The sequence below is a fragment of the Euprymna scolopes genome, chromosome 22, assembly GCF_053919585.1.
Source record: "Euprymna scolopes isolate OS-2025 chromosome 22, ASM5391958v1, whole genome shotgun sequence".
Classification (NCBI taxonomy): Eukaryota; Metazoa; Mollusca; class Cephalopoda; order Sepiida; family Sepiolidae; genus Euprymna; species Euprymna scolopes.
Genome location: NC_136503.1, coordinates 9,108,179 through 9,130,684, shown reverse-complemented (window position 1 = coordinate 9,130,684; position 22,506 = coordinate 9,108,179). Strand labels below are relative to the sequence as shown.

Below are 22,506 nucleotides of genomic sequence, written 5' to 3'. Positions count from 1 at the left end.
TTGATATATATATCTTAGAAATCAGCGAATCAGCGGATAGGAATCCTTTTTTATGTTTCAAGAAACAAACGCCTCTCAACATCTTTCATTAATTTATTTTCTGCATCTTTGTCTACATTAATGCATTAATAATCTATCTTGTCAATTCCCAATTGCAAAAACAATGTCAAATGTTCAGAAGCTTCACTATTTAAAAAAAATGACAAAAACAAAAAAAAACAAAGAACCTAAAACATGTACAATAAAGTTGAAGAGGCTATCAAAAAATTGGCATTTTTTTTTTTTTCAGTTTTTTTTGTTTTTTTATTCTAGCAATAATGATTCATGTTATCATTTTACATACACATATTTTTCAGAAAAAATGTTTTTAAATAAATATTTATGACTTGTAGTAATGTTAATATTGTTTTTCATCACAGTTCTTTGGTAATATAAATTTGTGAAAATTGCTGTTGCCTTTTGAAATGTAGCATCTTTACATGAAGTTTGCGCAATTCATCCGTTGTGCTTCAGTGTGAAATACCATTTTCATAGTTAAACATACATATGGATAAATTTTTTTTTAAAATCTCGTTTTTTTTTTTGTTTTTTTTTTTAAGGTAGGGGTATCGTTTTAAATAGTAATCCAGTTGTTGGTGATTTATCAATCATTTCATAGTCTTTGAATAAACAATCGGCTTGTAGAATTACAAGCCATTTTTAAAACTGTAATAGAATGATCATACTTTCATAGAATTTCTTGGGAAAATTCTTTTGAAATATTTTTTTTAATTTGGTGGATAAAATTGATTTCTCTTTTTTTTAATTATCATTGGACATCAGTATTTTAGTGATTTCTCACTCGCATAAGTAGATTTTTTTTTTCAATGGAATCAGGGGAGACCAATTTTCTATTATTAAATATTAATTCTATTTCCATTTTCATTTTTCTCTACTTTTACATAATTTACAAAACTTTATTTTACTATGTGTTAAATATTGATTTCATCTTTGTTTCTGTCCACCTACAATTTCTACATTAATACCATTTGCTGATCCTACCATATCAACTGTAGCAATGGCTCACAGAAGCCCAACTCCTTCTGGTTTCCATGGTGTTAAATTTTGTCTTAAAAATTGGTCACTGTTATTTATTTTTAAAAAATTGGAAAAGTTTTTGTGAATTATTTTTTGCGCCATACAATGAAAAATAAAAGCAAATATGTGAAAAATTTGAAGTAAATTATATTTGTATGTTTTTTTTTTTTTTGTTTTTTTCAATTGTTTTAACATTGGAAATATCGAAGTTTTCTGAAATTTTAAATATTTTGTTACTTATTGAAAATTATGTTTACAAAAGACAGAAAAGAAAAACAAATTTTGTATAATTCCGGAAAATTGGTCTCCCCTATGTATTTTTTTTTAAAATTTTACCCCCCCCCCCATCCCTCATTTTTTTTTTTTTTTTAAATATAATTTGGCACTACTTATCTGCTTCACCTGGTTCAATTTCATTTCTTGTCACAATCGACTACAGACAAATTACAAACTTTCCTGTTTACTCGCGTTTATCATCCAGAGTATCTGTACTTTTTATTTTATTTATTACTCCAAATTGCAATTAATAATTGTAATGGATTACTTTGGAGTCATTTTATTTTAAATAATCATGACCAATGTTAGACCCTCCATATGTTAAACACTAACTGTTGGGGTGTTTGATAAGGGAGATAGTCTGTTTTTCTCATCGTCCTCACTGTCATCCTCAATATCTGACTCATCCCATCTATTGAGACAGTGAGGGCTTCGTGTCCGATCGAACGTACTCATTGGTTTGTTGTTAATCGCTTTTGATATATCTGATCTCGATAGGCATTCCAGTTCCGCCTTGTCTTTTGCCAGTAGCAAATATTCATTTTCTCGTGTATTTTTCTTTTTAGAAAATTGTTTGTTCAGTTCGTCCATGACGATTGCTTCTGTAAGCGGATGTTCCTTTAATAGACTTGTTGAGTTCTCTTTTGGCTGCGGTTTCTTTTTCTTCTTTCTCTCTCCTAGTTCGTCAACATTTTCTTCACTTTCTTTCACTTTGTCTCGGATACGACAGATCAAGCAGATAACTGGGCCTACGACAAGCCAAATAGCAATGAGGCACCCCATACCGATGCCAAACTTAGCACTAAGAGAAATCTGCTCAGACAGACTTTTATTGGTTGATACTTCAATGTTAGGTGTGGCATTACTTGGGGGTTGCCCCGTGACTGCTTTTGTAGCTGTTGCTGGGGCAAGCTGTTTGTCCTGGCAACATGTGCAATCTGGTTGTGAGCAGGGGATGGTACATGTATATGTCATGCGAGATGGGTTTAATGTGGCAGTGGCACTGAGGATCATGGGTTCATCTTTAGATCTGAATGACAGGGCCGCTGTGACAGAAGTGATAGCTGTAAGTGCTCCTCCTCCCCCTTGACCTTCATAAGAACTTCGTGTTGGATGATTTTTCTGCGTTTTTGTTGGTGCTACAAACAAATCTGGGATCATTTCTGAAGATTTCATGAATTCTGTTGTCACTGCTGCCAAGAATCTTCCATTGGAATTACGTGAGAAAGTCATCGGACTTTTTTTATTGGTCATCACCGGTTTGTATGCATAAGAAGGTGGTGGGTCGTCTTCAGTTAAATGGAGAAGACCACTTCGAAGAGATGTGGAGGATTTACTGCTTCTCAATCGACTTTGAATTCGCTCATCTAATGAGATAATATTTCTCGTTGGTCGCTGTGTGCTTTCTTTTGAAGAGCTACTTAAATGACTTGGTTTGAATTTTGTCTTTGCTGGTCGCGTTACCTGATTGGTGGTACTTGGAGTGGGTCGTATAGAAAATTGTGATGTGGTCCTGTTGACCATCATTGCTTCAGTCGGTAATGTCTTCGTAACTTGATTATGGGAAGACTTGTTGAGTACAGTTTGAGTAAGTACTTCAATTGATTGTTTGGTTGTATTTCCAAACTGGTTTAGCATTTTTTTTGAAGTCGTTTCTAAATTTATACGTTTCGTTGTTGAACTGGTGGTTTGTAATGTAGAATTTACATTTCTTAATATTGTTCTCCTTTGTGTTGTTTGATGAGTTAAATTGTTTAAAGTTGTAGCCATTGAAAATGTTGCATTATTAGGGGTTGGCTGTTGGGTACTGCTTTTTGGTGGGTCAGTTTTTGGCAGGACGCCTTGAAAGATTGATGTTCTTTCAATATTTGTTGCTGTTGTGATCGTTTTAAAATCCTTCGGAAATGCTGAAGTCATTTCTCTCTGTATTGTATCGCTAGAAGTTTGATCTGAGGAAAACACAGAGCTCACTTTAGTAAATGTTGGGATGGATGTAATTATGGAGTTAGTGTCACTAAAGTATGTCGGTTTTGTTTGTGTCGGTTGAACTTGTGTTGAGGTTGGCTGAATTATAAATGCGGTACTGCTTTGGTGCAACTGATATTCTTCACTTCCCATTAGGCTGTGTATAGTGTGTCGATGTTGATTGTTTTCTTCCGACTTGGAAATTATTGTAGACTCTGTACTTGTGGCGATCAAGTTTGTTACTTGAGTCGCAGTAATTTGCTTTACACTAGTAGGCTGAATATGGAAATTAGCAGTCTCCGATATGTGCCTGTTTGTTTGGTGGAGTCTTGATTGCTCGTTGCCAGTTGTGCGTGCATTTCCAAAGTGGGTGCCGTCAGTTGATAGGGATGGTGAAGCGTGAGTGACGGGAACAAATTTGATTAGCAACAACATAATGCAACATGTAAGTTGTGGGAACAGCAGAAGAAAGCCATCCATTTTCTGTCTGAGTCTGGATATTGTTTCCATTATGAAGTTTATGAATTTTAAAAATTCAATTTGACTTTTTTATTTTCAAGGAATCTTCATCCATGATTTCTGAAATGTTAGCAAAAAAAAAGGATCATGTAAAATAATTCAATACATTATTTCTATTAACATACAGATATACTAAAATATTGTGTTTGAAAGAAAATTTCATTTTGATTCTTTTGATTAGTCATAATTTGTAATTGAATGTTGTTTCTTAATTGCTTTCTGTACCGTCTACTTTACATGTGTGTTTGTATACACCGTAAACACGTAGATAGCAAAATAACATAAGGATAACAGAATTACAGAAACTTATTTTTTTTTATTTATGCAACAAGAATGTCTCGTAGATAAATCAGATTTGATTTTGAATCAAATCAAAGAATAAATCAGTCTCAGTAATTTAAGAGTAATCTGTGTATGTGTGTGCGCATGTATATTTGTGATTATTTCATTGAATAAGATAAACAGTTTGTACCAATTAGAGCTGTTGATAGTTTTTTTTTTTTTTTTTTTTTTTTTTTTTTTTTCTTCTCAACTTCTAACGAATTTTCACAAGTCAAATTGTCAGGAAAATAAAACAAAATTCCAAAATTCATGAGGCTTTATTATTTTCCAAACTTGTGTTTAACGTTTATTCATCTGTGAAAATATTCGCCTCAAATGAATTTTGGAATTTTTTTTTTTTTAAATTTACACTGACTTTCTAATGCCTAAACAACAGAATGTCTCTCGTTCAAAAGAATATGCTTAAACGAATGAATGCAGCTTAAAAAGTGTTATGAATTAAGCTGCATCTTTTTTTTTTATTTATTCTATTATTTGCGTGCTTAACATTATTAAAGCGACGATTTAATTAGTCCATAAGGCCGAATATTCACAAACAATAGCACAGTTAAAATAAAACTTGTACAGAAGAGGGAGCACTTAATCTTTTAAAGCGTTTTACTAACAAGTCTCATTTGTCACTTTGTGGTAATCTTTGTTTATATCTAGTCCCGTGGATTAAATCGTTTGTTTAATGATGTTACCCACACAAACAATAGCATTAACAAAAAAATAAATAAATCAGATTAATGCATAACATAATGTTGGAAATAAATTTCCAATATTAATATATACATGTTGGCAACAAACCCTTAGACATGTTTTGTTATATAAAACCAACAACGAACTTTTAGTCATTTTTTTTTTAATTTATTAGTTTATCATGAGCTCAGAGGAATAGTGATTTTTCATTGATTATTATATTTGATTGATGATATTAAAATATATTTCCTTCAGTAAAATATCTGAAAATGCTTGGTGAACTGGAAAGAAAAATAGGGAAACATCAATTCGAAATTTCCTTTCATTCTATTTTCAAAGAAAAACTCAGTACTTGTAAAAGCATATAAAAACCTAATTAAAAAAAAGTCTTAAGATTTTTTTTTTAATGAAATATGTATTTGATTAAATATGAATGAAAATCAAAATAGGATATTTCCTTATTTTATTTTATTACATTTTTAATTTCAATAAATTCGATTAATAGTAAATAAAAATAATTCATTATGCCATGATCGATGTTGCATTGATACGAGAAACACTCACACACAGGAAGTTGTCTTATAATTTGATTAAAATAGACGTTTGCAATATTACATTTTATATTTGAGTCATGTTATGGCAATATAGATGCAACTGTTCTTGAAAAATATGCATCCACAAGTGCTGATTTTAATGTGGAAGAAAAAGTGTTTTCAAAAAGTTTAATCATTGATTTCATAGAGCTGAATATAGAAATTCCAATATATCTATTATTCTATATTTCATCAATAAAATTGGCTTGATTGAAGCTGTTGTATGAGTTCGTTACTTGTGTGTGAAATGTCTTGAAAGTAGTGATGAAAAATGCCTTTCAGGCCAGATTTCTCTTGCCATTTAAGTAAGTTTTTTTTAAAACTACATAGGCAATCTTATTTGTTTCATATAGTATTACATGCGTTTATTTCAGACTCATCAATTGGAGCCTAATAAAGGAATGCATGATTGCTATTTAGAATAAAGCGCAGTTCTTTGTAAAACAAATAATAAATTTTGGCACTTGATAATTCGAATGTAAAACATAATATAATTTCCTGTAATAACAGCAAAAGTGTCTGGCAAGAAAACCAAATGCACAAATGTTTTTAACTTTCAACATAAAACACTTGATGCATTCAACCACACTGAAGAGTTGCAATATATCAGAACGGTTGTCGTTTTTATTTGTTTTACATAAGCATTAATATGTTGCTACACATTCATGAGTATGTTTCGATCAGCCAGTTACTAGTAACTAGAGACCTCTTCAGACGGCATTACTTATACAAAGCTTACTCCGTAATATATATTTTGCATAAGCAACATGGCCTGGAGATGTCTTTAGTAACTAGCTGACCGAAACATACTCATGAATGTGTGGCGACATATTAATGCTTACGTAAAACAAATAAAAAAGATATCTTGTCCTTGAGCACACTTGTATTAACCTCATTAAAACTTAATTGGTTGTTTTATCTCTGGAAAATATTAACCTAGAATTATATATATATATATATTTCAGAATGTAGCCATCAACAATTGTGGGTTTTTCAGCCATTTATCATATTTTTATTTAAAAATATTTTTATAATGCGTTTCAAGCTTTGTTTCGCTCTCTTCAGATATTTTCGTAAAAAAGTTTTTTTTAAATGAGTTTGAAATGTTATTTTTACATCTGCTGATACGAAATGTGTTTTTCGGAGTTGAAACTACACAACCATCACTTTAAATATATATATATATATATATATATATATATAACCACACACACACACACACACACACACACACACACACTTTGTGTTTTAGTAAAATTGGTAAAATAACTTGTTCACTTAATTCTATGAAATGAATCATTCAAAATAGGTGTTAAGCTTGACGTCACATTACCAAAAAGTATTGATAAGCCTAATTTAATTTAAAAAGTTTTATTTTTAAAAATCTATGAAATTATATATTTATTAAAACTGTATTCATGATTCTGTGGACATCTTTTGTTTTAATTAATTATGATTATCAAAGGATTCAGCCTTTAATAATCCGAAAAGAATTGATATGCACTATAAATGTGTGTGTGTGCGCGCAGTAGTATGAAGATATACTTATGGCAAGTAAGCTATACAGAAACGTTTGCTCCATTACAGAGGGGGAATCATCACGGTAATTGCACACATATATCTCAAATTATCTTAAATGTTTTATCAGATAGACCCAAACAGTGCCTTTGTAAATTATTTAAAAGTAAAACTGTTCATATACATTTGCACCAAATTAATGAAATTCTAACTTAAAAGTATGTAATTTATTTGATTAATTGACTATGCATTTCAAGATGTATTAATAATCGATAGATATATCTATTGGCTATTTAGCAGTTGTCGTTTGCTGAATGTTGTCACACTTTCACTGCACTCACTAAATATGGAAAGAGTACATTTATTTTGTATTAAAAAAAAAGGGAAGAGACAATCTATAATCTGATATCTTGATATAAATGTTTGCTATAAATGCATCCCTGAATCTATGAGGCTTCGTCTGTTAATCAAGGTGTCACAGTTAAGTTTGAAACACGTTTTTATTGGTAAACGTGAAAATGGACTCTTCTTATTCTACATCTTAATACTATCCAATGTTGTTATTTTGCTTTGCCTGCATACTTTTTTCATGCAAGTCGTTTAAAAAATACAATTCATATCCCCAAAAATAAGGCATGATTTGTTAAGTCTGCAAAAATATCAACTATTGAGCTTATTTAATCACCAAATACAATAGTTATATATTGCATACAAATGATTGAATGCGTGTTGCTATTTATTACCCATAATTCCCTTTCTCTTAAAAAAAAACCCAACAAAACAACATGGCTCTGTACTGTATGATATCTTATTTGTTTAAAAAAAAAAAGTAATGTTACCTTATTTTCTATTCTTGTCTGCTAGCAAATATGTACACTTATTCTTGAACTTATACATGCTTGTGTTGCATATTCATTTTCAGGAAATAAGCTATTGATTTTCTCTACGGAATATAATTGATATGTGAAATAAAAAAAATTATTTTAATAAATCTTGACAAATATCCTATCTCAGATTGAAGTATGGAGAGAAGAGTGTTGAGATTCTGTTGTCATTTGTTCGATTCATTTTTTTTTTTTTTCATTTTTAGTTCTGTGGACATCTTTTATTAATCTCATCTCAACTTTTAAAGAAAAAATGCAGGTGTATATGTAATTGTGTAAAATCTGATAAAATAGATATATAAGAAAATATGGATCAAATTCTCTTTAATATTTCATCAAATGAATTAAGTTGAACAGCAATTTAAATATTTGTCTCACGTAAACATGTTGGGTTAAAAATTTGGTAAATGCCAGATTTATTTTGCAAAGTTTTTATTGTTAAACATTGAAATGTGTTTTTAAGACAGCAAGAAACTAAGCAAAATGTTTATTTTGCTAAATCTAATTACTTTCAGATTTAAATTTAATTGTTTTGCTAAATCTAAATTACAATTTAGCAAAAACGTTTTGCTTTGTTTCTTGTCTTAAAGAAAATACATTTCAATGTTTTTGGAGTTTTTGTCTTCTAATTTTTCTTAGAATAAAAAGTTTTTTCCCTTTTCTATTGAGAAAATTTAATCATCGCTCCTTTTTCTCAGAATAAAAATGTATTTTATCTTTTAAATGGACTTGACCATTTTACCAACAGTCGGACTTCTCTTTCTCTCTCACTCTCTCTGCAGAAGTTTCGAAATAAGGAAAATCTTAATGCTTTTATATTCATTATAAGATGCCTGGTAGTACTCAATCTTTTTCAAGTAGCTATGCACTAATATATATATATATATATATATATAAACTACTTCATTTACTCACATAAAATTAATATACGAAAGTATAGATTTATGCGTAAACTTTAAGTATTTACTTCAAAAGTGCTCAATACGTAGGTAGAGCTAGTTAGTAATTTATAAAATATATATGGCGATTAAGCTACACTGAATATTCGGCGATGAAACACTGAATATTCAGTATAGCTTAATCGCCATATATATTTTATAAATTACTATATATATATATATATGATTAAAGAAAACTTTGCCTATTGATCCTTTGAATTTTTCAATTTTGCAAAACATCAAAAACCTAGAAAACTGAATGAAAATAAATTGACAAAGATCGAAGTGTAGTATTTGTTCTATTCTACTTTGATCTTTTTTACTCTCAATCAATGAAGGATAAACCTTTGACTGAGGCGATTTTTATTTTTGACTCACGAAATCCAGAATACCCAGTTTCTGATGAGCTGGATTTTCTCATCAAAAACCAACTTTGTGTTGAATTTTGCCATCAGAGGTTTTAAGTAAATAGGGGCAAAAGTTTATTTTGTTCAATAAAAAAATATTTGAATGAGAAGATGCTAACTAAACACACACAAACAGGGTCAATCGATGTTTCTTGGAAATTAATGAAAAAAAAAAAAAAAAAAACTCATGCTTTCAGCTCTTTAACCCCCCATTATTAATTTTATCTTTTAGAAATTAAAAAAATAAGATGTCATCCTTATTGCGCGCGCACACTCACGCACACACACAAAAAAATGCCCTAACACAATATGAATATCACCATTGGATTCCTTTTAAAATTTAACTTGAAAACAAAATGTTTGATCTTTGTGTAGGTCTTTGATTATAGTTGTATCTATAGGTAAACCATAATTAGAATTGGTAATTAAGCTGTAATAAGTACAGATTGAATTTGAAGAAAATTTGAACTATGCCATGAAATTACTTGAAAAATTGAACTTTTATTGATAACATACTAATTACTGTAACAACCGACCAAACAAAATCGTTCTTGTATATGTATAGAAAATATATACATTTATAAACTAAATAAGTGATTAAAGTAATCAAATATTGTATATGCTGGGTGTACAGATTAATATATATATATATATATATATATATATATATATATATATGTGTGTGTGTGTTATTGTTGTTAAAAAGCTTTAGGTGAACTTTTAATGTTTGATTGGGAAGTAATGTTTCTATCATATTTGAATTGATCTCTGCAGCAATTGGCTAACCTGTATCTTGGCAGTCATCTTACCTGTGATGAGATTTCTTTTTATTGAACTAGGATATTTTAGTCATAGCCCACATTTGGTAACAGCTACCTTTTATGAGGAACTGTGCGAGGGTGAGGGGAACAAAAAGTGTGTATAATCATTTGATGTGATATTGACACCTGGTTTTGTGCTCCCTACTTAAAAACGTCAACCACAACCCACTCACCCCCTCCCTTTTCTGAATTGTTTTTCACTCTTTGATTTTGCCGGCTTCTAGTGGAAGAGTCCATTAATCATTTTTTGTACAATTTTTGGAAACCATGTTTCACTATATAAGACCCAGCAATTGAAGAAGTTCTTATACAACAGCCAGTGTCTAAAAGTGTACAACTTGCGCATCTTCTAAACTTCATTTTTTTTTTTTTAATTTTATTTTATTCAAATGGGAAGGTCCATTAATTTTTTGTCATACTGCCGCCACACAATATTATTAAAGTCAATATACAATTTTATCAAAGTGTAGGCGGCAAACATTCCTTTAGACATGTTCCATTGTAAGACCAACAAGTTAAGAGTTCTTTGCGGGTTGATAATAAACCGAAACCTGTCTTATGATTTTACTTTATTTCATTGGCTGAATAAAATTTTTATTATAAAGGTAATATTGTCTCCCATTTGTATAACACCACTCCAAGAATTAATGAATTTTTATCAAAATATATTTAGGCAACAAAACTTCATTTAGACATGTTTTGTTAGAGGCCCGATACCTTTTTTTTTCTTTTTTTTTTTTTTTTTTTTTACATTCACCTCCAAGGCACATCGCCACTTGGATGTAAGGGGCTATTATTTGGGATCATGTCTAGGAAATATTAACAAGATGTTGGTTTACATTACATTTAAACTTCTGTATATGTACAGTCTGGGAAGCAGGTATCAGTAAAGGAATTCCAAAGTCTAGCTGTTCGAGAGAAGAAACTATTAGCATTTAGGAACCTCAACAGTGAAGTGGTGTGATTTTGCTGCTAAGCAGAATATATACGTCAAAGGAGTGAGTTCATCAGAGCACATAAACAGGCACAGAGAAGCATGCATTGCGGCAATGGAGCAGGGATTGGAGCTCAGTTGACAAAGTGGGGCCCATTAGACTAAAACTGGAGAACTCTTTGTCGGTTTTATAACAAGGCATGTCTGAAATGTTTAAATTATTTCAACTTCATTTTACTGTTCATTAAATAACGTCTTTTTTATTACATTTCTCTAATTGGTTCTTATTTTTTTTTTATTTTATTTATTTTGTTTTTTAATTAAGATCCTTAACGCTGCCAAAATTGAAGAAGGGTAACATTAATTGATAGGAAGTAATGCCAAGGGGTGGGTAGAGGAAGGAATTGGAGATACAAGTCAATTTAATAATTTGACTCCTGACAAATCTCATATTCTCGTTAACACTCCCTTCAAAAAAAAATTATTTCCATATTGTACGGGGGGGGGGGGAAGATTTGAAGAAAAAAAAATCAATGTCATTTTTGTTCCGAATTCAATTAGAAGAATAGGTGGAGGGGCAAGACACAAAAATTGGATTATTTTCAAAATTTCATCCGATTAAATAACTTTTTTCAAGACTTCATGCCGCTTTCTTTTCTCTCCTTCTTACTAACGTATACTTTTTCTTCAGTTCCTAACTCGTCGTTTATTGATTTCCACACCTGTCCAGGTGGGTTTCTTGTCTATATTACCGACCTACTCATGTCGTGTTGACTGATGAATTGCATGTATAGTAATAATATAGGCATTTGCTGCATAGCGCATGTAAGTTGGCTTAGAATATTGGAAAAATAAAAACTAAAAAAAAAAAAATCTTACATTTAATGAAAACAGGACTTTTATGTTTATTCAAAATAGATTCGTTACAATGTTGTCATGTTAATACATTTCTTCAGGTAGAAAAAACTTAACAAAATTTAAATTTTCATCTGCATGAAGAAGTGTACTAAACATTGAAATAATTTACAACATATATATATATATATATATATATATATATATATATATACACAAGTTAAGCAAGTGTGTGTATATATGTATAGCTGTTTGAAGTAAACTCATTATTAACTTATTAACTGATCATTATGAATTTTGGAACAGTACTACTAGACATGAGAGTGGGTAATGTGAGCTATATTTAGTTTTATACTTAAGAAGATTAGAAGCCTTTCATTTATCAAATACTTCTGATTTTGATAATTTTAACCATATGTATTGGACATTAATATTTTCCAAATTTATGTTGTGCTGCAGTATTTTAAAAGGTTGTATAATATGGACACCATATTTAATTTACAAAAGTCCGAATATTTCCAATTTGTGTGAAATTTGATCAATATTTATTAGATGCGACTTAAGCAAGAACTCCTGAATTTAAAATTCTTAAGAACCCCTTAAACCGAAAACTTTAGACATTTTTTTTTCTAGAATCCAAATCATTTTATGCATTTTAATCAAAATTGGAATAAGGATGTTAGGCATAAGGTTTATTATCATATCTTTTAGTTTTGGTAAAGGGTTATAAAAGTGGTGCAAAACTGTTGTCCAATGAATTCTATGATTCACTCACAAAATACATGCTCCAAAATAGTTAATCTGTGTGTGTTTGTTTATATATGTATATATATATATATATGTTAATTTTATTTGTTTTTGTTTTTGCGATACGTTTTGAATGAATTCAATTATTTATATGAAAGTGCATTTTTACCTAAATGCGAGTTGGGAATAATTTTCCCTTTGACTAATTTGGTATCCCCAAATGGGGAGTGGCATATATAGTTTTTAAAATATATGTGTATATATATATATATATATATATATATATATATATATGGGGAAATATGTTTATTCAATTATATTTTACCTCTTATTCATACTTTTATACCAATCCTTTAATTTATGAAGCTCGGTGTAACTACAGAGCATATACAAATTGACAAAATGTTTACATTCCAAATTTCAAAATCTTGACCATCTTACCGTTTATTTCTTTATAATGAATTAATTGATCATGTCAACGTACTTAAAAAAATAAACAGTAAGATGGTCAACATCTTAAAAATTGAAATATTGACTTTTGCCATATATATATATATATATATATATATATATATATATATGGCAATCAATACAGGTTTTACTGAACAAATTAAACAACTTCAGTTTTTGTCTAATGATAATTTTATTTAACTTTAAAATTTTTCTTTTAATATAATTTTGTTTTTTTATTTGATTGTAAACCTGGTGTTATAGACATCTTCAGAAGAATAACAAAAAAAATATCAGCCGGCATAATTTGTCATATGTATTTAATCAAACTTGTTTGGATGAGGAGATGCTGCCTCAATAAATATTTCTATAAATAAAATAAAAATTTTCAAATCTTATTTGCTTATCTAGCCGGTGATTGTTTCGGCCAGTGAGACTTCTTCAGAGCACAGTGCGATGTGAATAAAATATGTAAATGAGTTAAAACATACTTAAATACTGTATTTATCTTTTTAATAATATCTATAAACTGTTATATATACTGCCAGGGTGTCACAAAATATGGATCATTGAGAAACTGTATTGAGCACTTTTAATATTTCTTATATATTTTCAGCAAGTTGTTGAAGATATATAATGTGTGTGCGTGTGTATATTACTTACATTTTTGTATCATCCAGCTTTTGATGTTTAATTTACATTGTCAATACCAAACAATTCTTCAGTGACTTCTCTCCAAATAATGTTAGTAGTAAAAGAATCCATTGTATTTATTTCTTTCATAACTTTCCTTTCTACTTAATTGCACACTTTTAAAAGAACTCTCGAGTCTGTTGAAGAATCACACGAGACAATAACAAATAATAATGGTAACGATAATCCACAAAACTTCATGTCTCTCTGTTTTTGACTTTTTTTTTTAATGTTTGTGGTGTATCCATACATATATATGTGTGTGTGTCACAGAGTATTGGTTCTTCGTTTGCTCTGGTCGATTATTCACAGATTCTGTCATCAGCAGGTACAACTGTATTCCTTATGCTTTCGTTTACTTGTTAGCACTAATGAATGAAACCTGGCGAGTAACAACAACACTGACGACCGTTCTACCAAGTACCATACTTGACTTGCCCTCTCCCCTCTTAAGGAAACCACTCAGTGGGTGAGGTACACCACTTTTCATCAGTGTTTTTCATCCTTCCCCCTCCCTCCCTCATTTCTGCCCCATCACATTCTCCCTCTCTGTCTCTCTAGTTAAACATTAGCAGCAGTCATGGGTGACTATGTAGCAGCAACAGCAGCAACTGACTGCTGCTGCCGATTTGATGATAACTCCTCTCCCTCACTCCCACCACTCACGCACTTCACAAATAATAATATCCTATCTCAAATAGTTAAGCACAATTTCAATAAAGTTGAAGTGCTCACAAATTATTGACACTTTGGTCAGAAAAGGGAGGTAAAAGAAAAAGAACGAATAAAACAAGTAAAAACAAAACTACAAAATGAAAACTCCTAAAACTCATGCAATGTTCACACATTTCAATCCATTTTCTTAGTTAAAAATCTACAGAGGTGAAACACCCACCCATGCAGCAGTGTCTACCTATTGTATACTATATTGTACATACGCACACCTTTTTCATACGTATATCATATCATCCTACCTTTTCAGGTGGAAGCACGTATATGTACTCACACGAGTTTCAATGAAGAATTTTTCAACGAGTCTAATGAAAAAAATCACACAGGTGAAATTTACTATTTTCACCTGTGTGATTTTTTGATTTGCATTTTCTGTGTGATTTTTTTTTCTTCCTGTTTAGAATTTGAGGTGTAATAGATAATATTTTTGATAGTTAATCGTCTTTTTTTTTTTTTTTTTTTTTCAACAAATTCATTTTTCCATAATTGTTAATGATTGGCTGCCCTCTAACATATCTGATGATTGATAAAAAATTTAAAAAAATAAAGAAAATTGATTTAACTTTCTGATTCTATCTTTTTTCTTTTTTCTTTTTTTTTGAAAATAATTTTTTTTCTTTTTAATTATCATTTTAGTCTAAACAAAAATTGTGAGATATATTTTGTTTTCTCATTTTTCTCAAAGAATTTATCAAATCTTTCTTGAAGATGAAGTAAAATACTAAAAGAGGGAAAAGGATAATTTTGTAACTGTCACCGCCATTCTGATCATCTAGATTATATCGATCACATTGGAGAGCGGAAAAGAAGAACTGGCTAATATTTCAGAATAACATGAAAAATGCAAATAACAGTTTTACAGAAAAGAAAAACATTTCCCCAAATATCATTAGATCTGCTGAAATTGAGGATAATGTTCTCTCTCTCTCTCTCTCTCTCTCTCTCTCTCTCTCTCTCTCTCTCTCTCTCTCTCTCTCTCTCTCTCTCTCTCATATGTCTGTGGAAACAAAGTAAATTTTCTCTTAAGTAAAGTTCCAATTACTTTTCTTAATTGTTAATTGTCTAACCTTTCTTTTACCTTTTTAACCTTTCTTATCAGTTCTTTTTATTCTACCTGTCATGCTTCTCTTTCACATCTCTCTCTCTCGTCTTTACGGCTTTTTGTTACCATTCACGTCAAAAAAAAAAAAAATTAAATACCTGTGAAGAAGTGCAAACCATCAACTCTGTGATTGCCTGCCCAATTTAAATTTGGTCATTTCCTTTTGTCCATTTGTATTTCCTGTTGTCTTTTATGTGACACTATAGTTTCTCCTCGCTCTTCTACAATTTCAATCCCTCTCTCTCTCTCGGAACATTATCGACATTGTCTCATGTTATATCACCTTGTCACAAATGTTGGACGTTTGGTTTTCTAGCCATCTACCCGAACTGTTTATTCAAGGTAAAGATTCCAGGCTTTCAGGTCATCATTAATGACGTCTTCCTAGGCTTTACATGGGCACTCACTTCCCCTAAATACCAAGGGCCAGCAATCTTGTTACATCTATGAAGTCAAGTGCTAATATCTTTTGCTTTTGGTAGAGAAATATTCAACCACTTTTCCTTGAAATTAAAGCCGAGTGAAAGGGATTGCAGGTTATATTGTCATAGTCCCTGGCTTACTTTTCTCTGCCAGCTCTTCTTTGTGTAACTTCCACCAAATAATTTCACCAATTTCGTCTTAACTTTCTAGCAGTGTCCTGTGAAATCTGACTTTAAATCTTTGATCATCTGATACTGGACAAAGATTTGCATACAATTACTCAGGAAATCTTTGCAAACGACCTTCAAAGCCACTTTGAGCATGCGATTGCAAACTCCAACCAATTTTCTATCAGGTTTTGAGGTCAGGGTTCATGTTGAAATCCGTCTGACGACTGAATTAAATTGTGACAAAAGTCATGTCAATCTAAGCAAGCTGTGCGACCCGATGATAATGAAAACCTGGTACAGTATTTAATCTTTTATGTGCATTCTGTATTTTTTCTTTTCAAATTAATTACTTTTATTTTTTTCATAAGGAATTTTTGTTTGAAGTATTTGTTAATTTTGCGTTTTTGATTTGCAATAAAATTGCAATTAAGGTTTTCAGGTTTGATTGATATTTGCTCAGAATCTTCATATTCTGTTTGACATCCATTTTTCATGTTAGCATAAATGTGAAAACAAAATCTGCCATTTAAAAAGGTTTTTATAAATGTGCCCTCTTGCCAATATGTCACATTTTGCAGTGCATAAGCATTTTCATTGGTCTGTCACACTTAAGTGTGAAATATAATTTTGCTGCTCTATTTTGTTTACGCTTGAAAATCATTTTCGTTGGGAATGATCTATACATTTTAGTTTTATTATTTTATTGCTAGGTTAAATTCAATAAATATTTTTGGTAGGTTAAATTCAATAAATATTTTTGCTAGGTTAAATTCAATAAATATTTTTGCTAGGTTAAATTCAATAAATATTTTTGCTAGGTTAAATTCAATAAATATTTTTGGTAGGTTAAATTCAATAAATATTTTTGCTAGGTTAAATTCAATAAATATTTTTGCTAGGTTAAATTCAATAAATATTTTTGCTAGGTTAAATTCAATAAATATTTTTGCTAGGTTAAATTCAATAAATATTTTTGCTAGGTTAAATTCAATAAATATTTTTGCTAGGTTAAATTCAATAACTATTTTTTGCTAGGTTAAATTCAATAAATATTTTTGGTAGGTTAAATTCAATAAATATTTTTGGTAGGTTAAATTCAATAAATATTTTTGGTAGGTTAAATTCAATAAATATTTTTGGTAGGTTAAATTCAATAAATATTTTTGGTAGGTTAAATTCAATAAATATTTTTGCTAGGTTAAATTCAATAAATATTTTTGCTAGGTTAAATTCAATAAATATTTTTGGTAGGTTAAATTCAATAAATATTTTTGGTAGGTTAAATTCAATAAATATTTTTGCTAGGTTAAATTCAATAAATATTTTTGCTAGGTTAAATTCAATAAATATTTTTGGTAGGTTAAATTCAATAAATATTTTTGGTAGGTTAAATTCAATAAATATTTTTGGTAGGTTAAATTCAATAAATATTTTTGGTAGGTTAAATTCAATAAATATTTTTGGTAGGTTAAATTCAATAAATATTTTTGGTAGGTTAAATTCAATAAATATTTTTGGTAGGTTAAATTCAATAAATATTTTTGGTAGGTTAAATTCAATAAATATTTTTGGTAGGTTAAATTCAATAAATATTTTTGGTAGGTTAAATTCAATAAATATTTTTGGTAGGTTAAATTCAATAAATATTTTTGGTAGGTTAAATTCAATAAATATTTTTGGTAGGTTAAATTCAATAAATATTTTTGGTAGGTTAAATTCAATAAATATTTTTGGTAGGTTAAATTCAATAAATATTTTTGCTAGGTTAAATTCAATAAATATTTTTGGTAGGTTAAATTCAATAAATATTTTTGGTAGGTTAAATTCAATAAATATTTTTGGTAGGTTAAATTCAATAAATATTTTTGGTAGGTTAAATTCAATAAATATTTTTGGTAGGTTAAATTCAATAAATATTTTTGGTAGGTTAAATTCAATAAATATTTTTGGTAGGTTAAATTCAATAAATATTTTTGGTAGGTTAAATTCAATAAATATTTTATTATTACTACTTATTTTCTGGGAGGTTAGTGCTTTGGATTTTCTCGGTAAGAATCGCATTTTGCTTCAACTTCTCAAACTTTGAATAGTGGTAGCAAAACAATAGGAATTTCTTTTCTGCAACTGATCATGGTTGGACTTTTAACACTCTAATGTTGTCTTTTGGTTCCTAAAATTGGTGGTGATAGGGGGTCTGGGCCTTTTTTAATGGTTGACTGGTTACACTCTGTCATGAGTATCACGTCACTTCTAGAGGACAGAAGATTTATACTATTACTTTCCTCTTCCTACTTAGTGTATAAACAGGTTGAGAGGCGCTTTTTATCTTGGGTGCCTGCATGCCTTCCAATATGTAGGTTTATTTTTAGTTCTTCATCATCCAGTGCTTATTTCGTATTAGAGAAGCTGCCCTCCATAAACAGAGGGGATGTCCTAGTTCGCAACCTGAGTAATGTGTTGGATGGCTTGATGAGAAAGCACACTGTTTTTGAATATTTGGTCAGGGTTTACTTCCGATGAGAAGTATCTTCGTGTCAGAGGCTTTGACAGACCCATGTACGGAGCAACCTTAGACACATGCGAGGATAGTATATAGTAGGTATTCAAGTAGTGGGATATTTTATTTTAAACAAAATCAAATAAAAAATAGATGATTAAAGAAATCGTTTTTTGCATCTCTCAACCACACAAATTTTTCATTATCCCCCAAAGTTCCAATTTTTGTGATTTCCCAATTCTAATTAATCCTCCTGGCACTAATATATATATATATATGAGACCTTGTATGTGTGTATGACGACTATTATTTTTTGGTCTACAGACTTAAAACTTGATATTTGGACCTGTGGAACAAATTCATTTTTTTTTTTTTTTTTTTTTTTTTTACTGGAAAAAATAGCTAAGAGGTCAAAATTTAAAAATTTTTTAAATGTAGCAGGCATAAGTCCTCCATAATGCCCTCCACACATACGCAAACAGACATTTATATATAATATTTAGTTAATTTGAATGCTTATCGAGATGAGTATTATTTATTGCAGACTATTATCCTCATCTTTTAGTTGTTTCTTCACAACGTTTCGACCAACTACTTTCCTGGCCTTTGTCAAGTGGTTACCGCGACAGGATAGAAACTCCAAATCTCCTAAAGGCATCCTCAGCAATTACTGCCTTCCACAGCTGTTGTCATCTCATCATGTTTGGGCCAACTAAGCCTCTGGCTGGCTTTGGGTAGGATTGAAACCACTATCTTCAGACAATGCTCAACTGGAACCGTAGAGATTCAATGTCTCTAACAACTGCACCATGAGCTCTGAAGGGCGATCAAGGTTGGATTTTTTGGTCTTATAAATCCATGTTTATTTATTATCTGATCTTCCATAATCAGATCCGTACCGAATCGCATATATTATTTAGTTAATTGGAATGCTTATTAGGCTGAGTATTATTTATTGAATTATTTATTGCGGACTATTATCCTCATCTTTTTTAGTTGTTTCACAACGAAGCACCTGAAAGAGGGTCAGAGGAATAGTTGACATAAACTTTGTGAAACAACAACTCAAAGATGAGGATAAAAATGATGTTGAAAGATGTTGTCTGCAACAAATAAATCAGACATTTATGTTTGATTTTTAAAGTTTTGATATTCAGATGTCCTTAAGTTATATTGTAGCGAATATGTGACTAGAGAGCTAAATGATTTGATTTAGATTTTAGCTGATAGCACCAAAGTCATTTTTTTTTTCTTTTAACTTTTGAAATCACTACTATATATTGGATACAATATAATAATCGATAGAGAATTGGCTTTAAAATAAGATGAAATCTGCATAAATTAAAATATTATGAGCATGTTTTATGCTTCAGCAATGCTGGGTGGCCTGTTTGAATATATATATATATATTCACTTGTGCCCGATATTATTCATACCCCTCGGATCTTTGTAGATTTCTATAAGAATATTGCTCAAACCAGAAGGTAGACAATATTAAAGGGATTTCAAACAATAAATCAAGCATAAGTATTTAATTTAAACTCAACAAATAAATAAATTATGCAAGTTTGAAACAGTATACAAAGAAAAACAAGAATGGCACTAGTTCAAAATTATTCATACCTCTCTTACTAATAGTCAATAGCATGCCCTTTATTCTTAATAACTGCCTGTAACCGTTTTGGATATTTATCAACAAGGTTTTTACAAGCATCAACACTGATTTTTTACCATTCTTCAATGCAGTAGTTCTCCAAATCCCTCAAATTTCTAGGTTTCCGCTTTTTAACCTCAGTTTTCAATATGTGCCAGAGGTTTTCGATAGGGTTCAGGTCGGGACTCTGGCTAGGCCATTCCAAAATATTAATTTGATTATCCTCAAACCATTTCTTGACTATTTTGGCAGTATGTTTTGGATCATTATCCTGTTGAAGGACCCAGTTTGGTCCTAAATGGAGCTTCTCCGCATCCTGTCTAATGTTTTTCTGGAGTATCTCCAAATATTGCCCCTTCTTCATGGTTCCATCTATCTTGACCAAACTACCTGGACCACTAGCCGAAAAGGAGCCCCAAAACATTAGGCTACCACCACCATGTTTCACCGTGGGTATGGTGTTCTTTGGGTTGTAAGCTTCTCCTTTCTTCCTCCAAACGTAAGAAGCATCCATATGGCCAAACAATACAATTTTTGTTTCGTCAGTCCACAAAATACTTGAGAAAACGGACTCTGAAGAATTCACATGGGTCCTAGCAAACTTTAGACGTGCTGCAAGGTGTTTTCCGGTGTGCAATGGAGTCCTTCTTGGTCTTCTTCCTTTCAGACCATTTTCATGCAGAGTCCTTTGCAATGTTTGCCTTGATATTTTTATGCCAGAAGACTCCAGATTTTCTAAAATGTCCTTAGTAGTGGTGGTTGGATTTGCATTAACACTGCTTACAATATTCCTGGTGGCTCTAGCAGACAGTTTCCTTTTCCTTCCTCTACCAATCAAGTTGTTTGTTGTGTGGTGGCTCTGGAATTTTTTGATGATGCTCTGTACTGTTGCTGTAGGGACCTCAACTTTCTTGGAAATTGACTTGTAACCTAAACCATCCTTATGTGAATTCACAATTTTAGTCCTAAGATCATTACTAAGCTCTTTTTTCTTCCCCATTCTAATAATTTTTATTCTTTTATTGGTTTTCAGTTGATATCATTTTAATTTCTGAAAAATGCAAAAAACGAAATGAAATTAATCAAAGGTTGTATAAAAGCATTCAAAATAAGAATCAAACAGGAAACAAACAGTCAGAAACTCGATTAATACTTAAAAAATAAGGGGGTATGATTATTTTTGAACATTGCAGATTTTATAAATAGCTGTATATTTCTTTTATTACAAGTATCCCGAGATTTTAAAATGACGAAAATGATCAGAAGAGGTTTATTAAGAATATGTATCAATATGGACGTAAACAATAAATTCTTACAAAGTTACACCTAATAAACTCAATTTTCAAGGAGGGGTATGAATAATATCGGGCACAAGTGTATATAATTTTTCTAAAATTAAGCTTGTTTCTAAAGAGTTTGTATGTAATTTAAACTTGTAACTAGTACTGCCACTAATGTTTATATTAATGACTACATAATATTGATAATCTTTTTATAACTTATATAAAATTTTAACCCTTTTCTTTCCAACTGTTTATAGTTTGCTTGCATTATCTACATAGGCAGATTATTCATGTTTCTACTTGTAATCAATATTCATCGGAAAGGTATTTGCTCTTTGATTGGCTGTTGAAGCCTCTGCCTGATTTTGGTCATTATGCCAAGCATTTCTGAAGAAGAATTAAAAGAACTTTAGAAATATCGATTCCTTTTGATTTTAGTAAAATTCAGATGGAACAATTCAACAATGTTGTTGGCATTGTTATTAAGTTTGCTATTTTCGATGAATACTTACTAGAATATTCTGGAAATCTGATTTAAATATACAATTCCTGTACAACGCATGCCTACAGAAACAATGGTAGTCATATCTGCTTTTAGATATTTTAAACTATAACATTTTAGTAATATTTAGATAAGCAATTCAGTTTGGTGTTCAGTGTACTTAAAAATCAATTTCTTGTGTGTGTGTGTGTATGTATATATATAAATTTTAGATCTTTGTTAGAATTTTAAGTACATGTTCTCCTATAAAATAAATGAAAATATAGTTATAAACTATAAAAAAATGCCACAGCAATGGTATTTGCAGAATTATTTTTAAAATTTTATCAAAACAGTAGGGCTTTATTCATGTTTATGCAAAAAGGAAGTATATATAAAGAGACGAAAGATGGTTTCGTATGTATATATAGACTAGCTGAACATCCGTCATGTTACTCAGTAT

General features: G+C 30.4%; 2 protein-coding genes across 23 annotated transcripts in view; one reads left to right on the top strand and one right to left on the bottom strand.

Moving 5' to 3' along the window:
• The window catches only part of LOC145243881 (kinesin-like protein KIF13A), a 1,028,209-nt gene that overhangs the window by 514,273 nt on the left and 491,430 nt on the right, over positions 1–22,506 (top strand). The window lies entirely within an intron of this gene.
• On the bottom strand, positions 1,632–14,316 carry LOC145243880 (uncharacterized). The gene is made up of 2 exons (XM_080106955.1): positions 13,671–14,316; positions 1,632–3,897 (listed from the first exon to the last, which is right to left on the bottom strand). The coding sequence occupies exon 2, from the start codon at positions 3,826–3,828 to the stop codon at positions 1,675–1,677; it is 2,154 nt and encodes a 717-aa protein (XP_079963081.1). The 5' UTR covers positions 3,829–3,897; positions 13,671–14,316; the 3' UTR covers positions 1,632–1,674.

Excerpts from the sequence above, each read along its gene's own strand:
- LOC145243880 (XM_080106955.1), bottom strand. The coding sequence starts at position 3,828 with ATGGAAACAATATCCAGACTCAGACAGAAAATGGATGGCTTTCTTCTG.